The sequence below is a fragment of the Borostomias antarcticus genome (genome assembly GCF_949987555.1).
Source record: "Borostomias antarcticus genome assembly, chromosome: 26".
In the NCBI taxonomy this organism is placed as follows: Eukaryota; Metazoa; Chordata; class Actinopteri; order Stomiiformes; family Stomiidae; genus Borostomias; species Borostomias antarcticus.
Genome location: NC_140259.1, coordinates 9,251,288 through 9,261,757, shown reverse-complemented (window position 1 = coordinate 9,261,757; position 10,470 = coordinate 9,251,288). Strand labels below are relative to the sequence as shown.

At 46.8% G+C, this 10,470-nt stretch overlaps 1 protein-coding gene across 1 annotated transcript in view; it reads left to right on the top strand.

The window, feature by feature from the left end:
* Window positions 1-259: 259 nt before the first annotated feature.
* org (oogenesis-related gene) overlaps window positions 260-10,470 on the top strand; it is a gene marked incomplete at both ends in the record, with an annotated part of 43,271 nt that continues 33,060 nt past the window's right edge. The window contains 5 exons of the mRNA XM_084459127.1: window positions 260-313; window positions 611-691; window positions 999-1,224; window positions 1,681-1,874; window positions 2,118-2,222. Of these exons, the coding sequence (XP_084315253.1) occupies window positions 260-313; window positions 611-691; window positions 999-1,224; window positions 1,681-1,874; window positions 2,118-2,222 (660 nt within the window). The remainder of the gene's footprint in view (window positions 314-610; window positions 692-998; window positions 1,225-1,680; window positions 1,875-2,117; window positions 2,223-10,470) is intronic.

Genomic DNA, 10,470 nt, shown 5'->3' with positions numbered 1-10,470 from the left:
TGTCAAGAATATGCATTCATCCATATACGAATTTATAATTGTTATTTTTCACACGAGTAGCCAGATCGGAAGCCCATAAAAGGGGTTAATTGTCACCGACTGATTTGATAATTGGTCGGTGTTGATTAGAGGGCGGTGTTCGCGGTCGGTGATTGGTTGAACTACCGCGGCTCGGCCGTACATCAGAACCCCGCGGTCTCGCGCAGCTGTCAATCATCAGTCTGTCCACGTGCGCAAGTCACCGCGTCACAATAGAAGCATGACTGGAGAGTGCAGCTACACGCTCGAGCTGGAGGACGCCTTGGGTCCTGAGGTGATTTTGAAAGTTTCCAACGGTTTTCTGTTGAACGCCCCATGTTTGCCAATAATTCAGCATTTTCATTTAACTAACTAGCCAGCAACACACTTATAGTTAATGTTATTTTCTAAGATACACGACAGGAAATGTTCCGGCCCTCAGGCTAGCTGTAGCCTAACCTAGTTAACTTAAGCCGGCGTGGGCGTTGGACGTCACCCTTGCTCAAAATAGTTGCTAAATCGATTTACCAGTCAACCGATGATGCCGTAACAATTAACATTTTTATTAAAAATGTCATGTTTTTACCCACAGGGCGATGTTGTTGTGAAGAGAGACGGCGTGTTAACCGCGGTGTTCCGTCGCCTGTCGCAGTTTTGGCCAGTCAGACTAACGGTAACCCCTACATGCAATCAAGTCTGTTTGGTTAATTTAGCCAGTTCGATTAAAGTTGTTGGTCAAGTTTAGTTATAGCTAGCGAACTTGGATAACATTGATGTCATGGGCGTTGATAAAACTTTGCTTGATGGTCTAGCTACATGGGTACCAATCAATCAATCAATCAATCAATCAATCAATCAAAGCTTTATTTGTATAGCGCATTTCATACCCAGAGGCAACACAATGCGCTTTACAGAGAACAAGGGAGGTGGGCAGACCAATGTTAGTTTTATCCCCAACGTCGTGTTTCTTTTGTGAGCAGATGCGTGCTCTCCGTGGCTTCTGGTGGCTCTTCGGGTTCCCCGTGTCGGAGGACAAGGCCCTCGCTGCTCAGGCCGAGGACGGCGACTCTACACCCCGCCAGTGCCTCTCCGGCCGCAAGCGCCTCCACCGGGCCACCCGGTTGCTGCTGGCCATCTTGCCCCGTGGCTTGCGGAGCGCCCTGGGCTACTCTGTGTGCACCAGCATCGGCTGCTCCCAGTCTCCAGGTATGAGATGGGTGGATGGAAGGCTGGAAAGATGGATTGATTGATTAGGATAAGATGGATACTTTAATGATTCCATAGGGGGACATTTGGTGTTTCAGTAGTAGAAAGGAATTACAGCAAGGTTGGAAAAATGAGTAGGCATAAACGAGAGCAAGAACAAGGACTATATACACATGTACAGCATGTATATGCATGTATATAGTCCCTGTATATAGGCAGGCTAGTTACTTGTTAAACACTGGCCAGCTCCATCTTGGATAATTAGACTGAGTGTTGCCATTGTTAAACTGGCCAGCTCCATCTTAGATAATTAGTCTGAGTGGGCATTGCTGAGAACTAATCAAGCTAAAACATAACGGCTTGACCAACGGCCATGCCTTTTGTATGTGCATGTGTCTCTTGCTTATTTGACAGTTTAAACATGGTTCCATTAAGGCACTTGTCGGTGTGTTCCAGAGGTGCGTGTTTCCCCTACTAAGCCCTGTGGAAAGGGCAGCAAGAGGAAGCAGGATGAGCTGTACGAGGAGGAGGAGGAGGAAAGGGTAGTGGAGCAGCAGACCTGGGTGGGGTTCCTCACTAAGGAGGAGCTGGCTGAAGAGGAGGACCCTGCAGCTGACCCTGACTATGAGGTGGGGAACGGTATCCGACAAGTCAAGACCTGGCTGAAATTATTGTTCCTAATGTTAGAGGTGCTTGCTTTGGTTGGCTTAAGCCTAAACTTGAATTGCTTCCAAATCAAGTGTACCTGAAGTAGCCCTTCTGAATGTGAGAGAACAATCTGCTAGTTGGCATCTGTATTCAAAACGTATCGACTCATTACCTTGTTTCACATCGGACCCAAGTAATTTACATTTCAGTCCATCTGAGCACCGTATCGCCTCCCCCCCCCCCAGGCCAGTGTTGGAGAGACTGACAGTGAGGAGTACTGTTCACACAATGACACGGAAAGTGACCTTGAAGTGAAAGACGGCAAGGCTGTGATCCAGGACCTGCAAACGGTAGTTGGTTAATCTCAAGCCCCATCTACTGTGCATCCATCCGTCTGCATGGGGATTCTACTCACGCCTGTTAATGCTTATCCAGCGGTCAATCTTAAATGTCTGTGCTTTCTTTTACAGGGTGTTGAGGAGCTAATCTCCAGTTGAAGGGCAGCACCCCTGGGCTGAAGGTCACAGAAGGTTCCAGATTTAAACCTGTCCAGTGTCTTATACTATTCGGTTTTTCTATTCTTCCAGGTTTTTCGTCGGTGTTTAATCTCTTCTATGGGCAGTCTTCTCTATGGACAGTCTACAAGAGGATGATTTTTGTATGTTCAATGTGATGTGTATATGCTGTTCAATAAATCAACTTTACTACTAAATGACTTCAAGTCTAGTTTTTACATGCAGTACATTTCCAGGCCAGCAGATGGTAGTACCTGATCTTGTTAGTTGAGGTACCAGCAAGCAATGGTTCTGGCTGAGGAAGTGGTTTAGGGTACAAAGTAACCCCACATACGCTTGTATCGTTTTAGTTGCCAACTAATTTCTCAATTTTTGATGATGTGCAGATTGTATCCTCTACAGGTTGTCATCTGCCCACTGTCATCACTAATCCTAAAGGATTTAGAATGTCAATGTGTTGGAAACTATCTCTATCTAATTTGTTCCTATGCATTTTAACGTTTGATATGTGTGTTTGTAAGAAACCTAAATGTTTTTAATGCTGCCCTACTGGCCAGGTCTCTTGAAAAAAGATTTTTAAATCTCAATGAGCTTCTTACCTGGATAAATAAAGGTTTAATAAAAAAAAAAGTGACCTCTCCCTCACATCCACCTGCCAGGAGCTACCTTGGAGCTTCACATTCTCCCTTCTCTGCCGATGTATAGATGAAGATTCACCAATAGAGACGGGTTGTTTTCCTGCAGAAACACATGTTTAACCTCCCACAGGGCTGATGTAGTAGAGATGATTGATGAAGATGACGTCAGCCACAGGTTAATATCCTCTGCAGAGTGGACGAGGAGGAGGCCAGGATGAGTCTGGAGCCCATTTCACATTTTCACTGAATTTTATTTAATGTTTCTTGTTTGTGACTCACTTCTGTCTCTTCTGCGGCCTGTTTGTATCGTTGTTGGTTCCACCACCCCCTTAGTAGGAGGTAGGATACCCCCTTAATAGGGCCCTGCTATCCTGGGGCCTATTTACATTGTAGTTGTGGCCTACCCATAAACCTACGATGCGATGCGGAAAAAATACTTATTCTGGAATAGGCTACATCATTTTGTATGTTCATGTTTTATTCTAATTCGTGGCGAGACTAGGCTGCTCTATTCGACATTTCTGTGACAGGATATTGGCGCGCTCTAGACCGGAAACCAGGCTCTCCATGGCGCGAGGCTCGGGCCCCTGTGAGTCTCGCTAGAGACGGTTTGAATCTCGCGAGTGACGGTTGGAAGTGACGGTTGGAAGTTCAGATCAGGCGCGCGCGGTTTAGACTTGTGAGATAGCCGACTAGCTAAACCTACTCGATAACGTCTTTAATAGTCTTTAAAAGACCATTAAAATGAGGAAACTCTTCAAGTCAGGCGCACTGAAGCGTAAGGAAGAAACGCTGAGGAAGAATCTTGTGGTGTCAGGGAAGCGCTTACAAACTTTTAAACTCAACCCTCAAGTGTTTTCCCCTAGCTTCTCTAACGTTAGCCGAGTTAGCCAAGCGAGTCGACCCAGCTAGCAACGAGCAGGTATTAGCTGTGGAAAGCAGGTTTGATTCCAACTGACAGCCACTGGAGGAAAACATTATTGGTAAGTTGTTCATTATGTGTGATTGGCTTGTCATAGATGCTGGCTATGTGGTTTCCTTTTTAAAAATGTCGCTGCTTGTGTTGTAGATCAGCTTGATTATTGTTGTCACATATTGCTTGAATAACTAGCTGTTATTGTGTGTGGCTTGGTTGATTATATGTGGCTTGATTGTGTAGTAGGCTATATCATGGCCGTGTGGCTTTATGGACATCCAACATCACTGAATGTCAAACTGTAATTGCCTGCTATCCTTTGCTGCCAGCTTGCTTAATCTGTCCTACTTTTTTGTCCTTTATCTGATTGAGGTTTGAGCAAATTAAAAATCCATGGTGCCAACTATGGTGCAGAAATAGCCTATCAGCAGTGTTGCGTAATTAAGTATATGTGCTCTCAAGATTACAAATAGTTAAACCTTCCTTGGCACTATTCATGGTGCTGAAATAGCACACCACGTTGTAATCCGCATTTGGTTCCATTCCACTCTTCCTTCTCCTTAGCTTTCCCCCTTGAATCTGTCTTCCATCTCTTTGCACTGTCCTGTGTCTTCCCGATGCACCCTGTCCAATGTTGTCTCCATGCTATGCACCAAGACCAAAAGCAAATTCCTAGTACGTTGAAGAACTGCATGGCACTAAACAAATTCTGATTCTGTTTTCTGATACAGCCAATAGGGGGCCGCCCACTAGCAGGTCCTATAGGGATCCACTAACAAGTCCTGTAGGGGCGGGGCTCTTAACTAACTTTTTTTCACAGTCCTCCTGGAACCGTACCAGAATACAATCTAAGCCGTCCCGAAATTGATCCGTCACAAATTTAATTTTCATTATGAAATTCTGTGTGCTACTAAATTTTTCAACATGGTAGCACAGTGCCACTTGGGGAAAAGGTAAGCGTCGAGCCCTGCCCCACTGCATGCTCTGTCCCCCTCCACCCTCCCTCGTCCGGCTGTGCTGGTTCCCTGCTGTGGAGAGGTGCTCTGTCCCCCTCCACTCTCCCTCATCCAGCTGTGCTGGTTCCCTGCTGTGGAGAGGTGCTCTGTCCCCCTCCACACTCCCTCCCTCATCCAGCTGTGCTGGTTCCCTGCTGTGGAGAGGTGCTCTGTCCCCCTCCACCCTCCCTCATCCGGCTGTGCTGGTTCCCTGCTGTGGAGAGGTGCTCTGTCCCCCTCCACCCTCCCTCATCCGGCTGTGCTGGTTCCCTGCTGTGGAGAGGTGCTCTGTCCCCCTCCACCCTCCCTCATCCAGCTGTGCTGGGTCCCTGCTGTGGAGAGGTGCTCTGTCCCCCTCCACCCTCCCTCATCCGGCTGTGCTGGTTCCCTGCTGTTGAGAGGACTGTGTCGTCCGCGTAGGCGGATGCTGGTTGAAGGGTCCTCCAGATCCCCTCCATCTCGCTGTGCCTGTCCACCCACTGCTCTTAGCCGTCTGCTTCAACAGCCACTTCACTGGCACCGCAAACGTACCAGAGCCCACACTCTTTGTCTCTCTTGCTATCTTTTTTCCTCCTCTATCTCTTATCTCTTTTTCTATCTGTCTGTATCTCTCTTTATATCTGATTCGCTGAGGTGAGCTCCCTCAGATTGGAGAAGAGCAGTCCTAGTGTGTCTCTCTTCTTGCTATTTTCTTTCTCCCTCTCTTCCTTTGTTTCTTTCTGAGGGCTTAATAAACAACAATAAAACAGCCTGTGTTTTATTCTGCAGCAAAGCTATTGGTTTGTTAATGTCAGAACGGTAGACTGCCTTGTCATAAATCATGAGTCCTCCTGGGTGAGAAGTGTTGCTCTGTGCCTGATAGATACACTCCTCGACACAGATCAAGTCAAGTCAAGTCAATTTTATTTATATAGCACATCTACAAACAGCTGTGGCTGAACCAATGTGTTGTACAGATAAAAGCTAAAGCAAAATGTATAAATACAAAATCATAAGAATAGTGCAAATACAGACAAGTGCAAAGACACAGACAACAAAATAAAATGGAAATAAAAACGTGGTATTCCTCACGTTTTAGAACCACAGCCTATAGACTCGACGTCGAACTCGACAGAAACAAGCCAGCCACGCACATAAGCCAGGCTGGACCTGGCCTGGTTGTGTGCAGTGGGTCTCTCTGTCCCTTCCTATCCCTCCTCCCCCCCCCTCTCTCTGCCTCTCTCTATCTTTCAACTGCAAGGCTCTTTGAAAACGCCCTGTGAAGGGTCCTTTGTAGATGTTACCGGTCTGCCCTCTCCCGCTTTCTCAGGTAGCCTGTATCCATTAACCTGCGCTGGTGTATTCTCTCCTGCTGTGAGCGTCTGCCTTTGTCCTGCCCCATTGTGTGTTAATGGGAGACATCATGCAGTGTGTGTGTGGAGCGTAGTCAGTTTACATGTTGGATGGTTAGAGGGGTTTATGACGCGTCTTGTTTTGTCCATATGGCGGACCTTACTGGGGGGGGCATAGTGAGAGGCGGGGGTAAGCGGAGATGGAGAGAGAGAGAGACGGGGAGAGAGAGAGGGAGATGGAGAGAGGGAGAGAGAGCGGCAGATCGTCCTAGTGGCGGGTGGTAAAGGCCTTGTTGTTCTAGTTCTAGTTCTAGTTGCCCTGGGTCATCCTGGCTTGGCACGCGGTGCTGCAGCCTCCAGCAGAACGTCAGGGGGCGTGGGCCACACTGTCACCTTGACTGAATGACAGCAGGCCACCGGGTCCTCCCCAGACGCCAGGGCTGACATGCAGGCTCTTACCTGCAGGATTGACTTTAGAGTCCGGCTGCAGAAGAAGGACAGGCATTCTCTCATGCTCTCTCTCTCTCTGTCATTCTCCTTCTTTATTTTGCTCTCCTACACTCCTCTCTGTCCCTAAGCCCATCATTTTTTCTCAGTCTTTCTCTTTATCTCTCTCTCTCTCTCTTTCTCTCTTAAACACACGGCCGCATACACAGAGGAGAACGGTTCACCTCACAGTCTAATGACCAGCATTCCCAGTGGACTGAAGGACCCATCCATCAACTTCAGAAGAGAAAGGCAGACCGCGGGTATACACTAGCGGCAGTGCGTGTTCGCGTGTGTGTGTGTGTGTTTGTGTGTGTGTGTGTGTAGGCTGTACTGTACGTAGTCAGAATGTAGAGTGTACTGACCTGGCCTGGTCTCAGTAGAGGAGTGTAGTGTGGAGTGACTAGGGCCTCTGGGTGACCAGCAGAGAGAGAGTGTATGAAATTATTAAGCTATGTACAGTGTTCAATGTGCAAATATTGATGTACAAAGTAAAAAAGATAGATAAATATTAGTTTAAAAAGTGCAGCTTGGTTTCCACCTCATTTTGTATACAGTGTGTGAATAGTTTGTTTTCGTCTAACCTCGAGAGCCATGTCTGTCTGGCGGTCTACAGCTATGCTCACTGAGTCTGTACAGGATTTCCTTAATTTTGGATCAGTCACAGTGGTCAGTTATTCAGCCACTGTTATATAAACACAAATTATATTGTCTAGTTTTCCAAAATTAAAGAACACACATTTTAGAATTCAATGGTGTTCACAAAATGCCCCTATCTACCAACACCAGAAGGTATGTTTTTCACTGTATTATCCCTTTAAAGTATTTGGCCCTGGTGGCTCATCTCAGGGGGTTACTCCCACGCCCACACCCAGCAGGGGGGCTCATCTCCTGCTCAGCTGCCGGGGGAACAGGACAGCGCGGGTCCCGGTGGGGTGTTTTTAACGAACAGCCCCGTCTCAGTCTCCAACTTAATTGTTCCTGAGGGAGAAGTTCTAGGTGCAGCCCTCTGTGTGTGTGTACGTGTGTGTGTGTGTGTACGTGTGTGTGTGTGTGTGTGTGTGTGTGAGCGAGCTCTGTGAGTGAAACCCAGAAAGTGTGCGCGTGTGTGGATGCATGCCTTCATGTGGGTATGTGTGTGGGTGTTTGCGCGTGCGTGTGTATGTGTGTGTGTGTGTATGTCAGCTCTGTGAGTGAAGCGCAGCATGTGGATCCTCTCAGACTGACGGCTCGTTAAATCCCCAACTCATCGCCACAGATGGCGGCCTCTGATTGGCTCTCTCTGATTGAGTTGCGCTTGGACATTCTGTCCACACCTGTAGCTGGTTGTCACAGTAACTTCACATGATGTCTTGATTGCGAGACATAATTGCTTGGATGAGAGAGAGAGAGAGAGAGAGAGAGACCTTAACTATTTGCACATTTTGAACACTCAGGACATTAGTAAAACATTTTAATGCCTCTCTTTAAAATATTTGTGCAATGTTTACATCTTATTGTTTGTAATGTATTATTTTATTTTCATGTATATATATTTTTTTATTTACAAGTAGTACAGTTCAACAAAGAAGTGTTTAAATCAAATACAGTACAACAAGAGTGTCCTTTTGTCCTTCTGTCTCTGTCTGTCTGCCTGCCTGTTTGTCTGCCTGTCTGTCTCTCTGTCTGTCTGGGCTAAGAAAAGTCTTGAATGATTTAGCTCATTACAATGTATTTAGCTATGTATTTCCCCTGTGGCTTTGTGCATGCACACACACACACACACACACACACACACACACAAACGGCAGAAAGTTTGGTTTGATTTGTGTGTGTGTGTGTGTGTCTGTGAGCATTGTGTGTCAGTGCGGGGGAGTGGAATGTTATATTAATGTTTCAATAACCTCCTCCTCTCTACCCCAGGTTCTGGAGATGAGGCTTCTGATTGGAGGGCCGACAGGAAATTAAAGCAGGGTAGTGTGACATGTCTGGGAGCATATCTCTCCAGCAACAACAAATATAGTTGGATCTCCACACACTCATCTCAGAGGCGAGGAGGGTGGTGGTTCCACATATCACACCGTCACCTGCTACTCCTGCCTCTGGTGTGGATGTTATTGCAAGGTTCACGGGTGTGGTGTTCAGACACACACACACACACACCTAGCACAGTTGGTGGTTACTGGACTCAATAACTGTTCATGATGCCTTTCTGCAGCTCGGAGAGAAGCCACGTTTCCCGAGCAGAGTCTAGACGGATTTAAGCTCTTTCTCCTTCTCGTATCTTTTTTCTGTCTCTCATTATTTTCTCTTTCTCTCATTCTCCCTCTCTTCTCTACTCTCTCCCTCTCATTCTCCCTCTTCTATTTCTCTCCCATTCTTTCTCTTCTCATATCTTTCTCTCGCTCATTCTCCCTCTCTCCTCTTTCTCTCCATCTCTCACTCTCTCATCTTTCTCTCTATCTCTCATTCCCCCTCTCTTCTCTGCTTGGTTTTGTGTAAATCTAGAACAGAATTATACTGTCCTGACCTATGATATTTGAGTTGGAGCAGGAGAAGGAATCCGATTCTACCCAGTCTGTGGGGCTTACATACAGGACCAGGGAGGAGGGAGGGAGAGAGGGAAAGAGAGAGAGCAGGGGGATAAAGAGAGAGAGAGAGACAGGAGAAGGCAGCAGAGTGTCAGTCTAGCTTTGTGGAGCTCAGACAGGAACAGAACCTGGCAACCCCAGCGCCTGTCTGCTTATATAAGACTCTGTGGGCAGGGGGCTGTGAGCTGGCTACCATGCTGAGGGACTGAAATCATAATAGTGGAGGCCAGCTGACAGCTCTTAGAATGAACCTGAGAGGAGAGGAGAGGGGGAGGGAGGGAGGTGGGATAATAGAAATAGCTATTTTCATGTCAGAGGAAGTTCTTCCTCTTTGAAGAAGCAGATATCTTTTGCGGAGTTGGAGAGCCAGTCAGGGTGTCATGTCTCTAAGCCTGAGATGCTATATATCTCCTTCTCCAGGTAAATGCTCACTCGTTTCTTGGTCTCTGGAATCTGGTTTTGATGCTAGCAGTCGAGAGAGGGAAAGAGAGCAGAGAGGGAGAGAAGAGAGAGAGGAGAGCAGAGAGAGAGAGATGGTCTCAGCTTAGTGCCATCTTGTCTCAGCTTAGTGACATCTTGTCTAATCGTCTTTCATGGTTTGGCTGGAGCACTAACGGGCTTACTGAATGTAGCAGTGGTACACTTTACACACACACACACACACACACACACACACACACACACACACACACATACACACGCACACACTAGCAAAACAGCCAGTCAGTAATAAGAATCAGACATCTTCAGTTTTATTGCCAGGTAGGTTTTTACACATACTAGGAATTTGTTCAGTTTGTGCGTAACACTGATGGAGACAACATTAGACAGGGTGCAGGACAGGACAGGGCAGTGTAAAGACAGGACAGTTCAAATGGCAAAATACAAAATGGTATGCGCTGTGTATACAGTCAGTGTACAGTGTGTGCAATGTGTACGCCTAGTGGAATATTCCAGAACACATTCTTATTCTTATTCTACTTGTAATGTTTCTTGTGGATGGCATCTCGTCAGCGGCTGGTTCCATTCCTACTGCTTTATTAATAAGCCCTGAGTGCTTTCATACCTCCATCTCTACTGTTCTGAGCCCAGAGAGCATTTTTATGCCTTAGCTAATAAGATTCCCTCCACAAGCACAGAAGTTTCC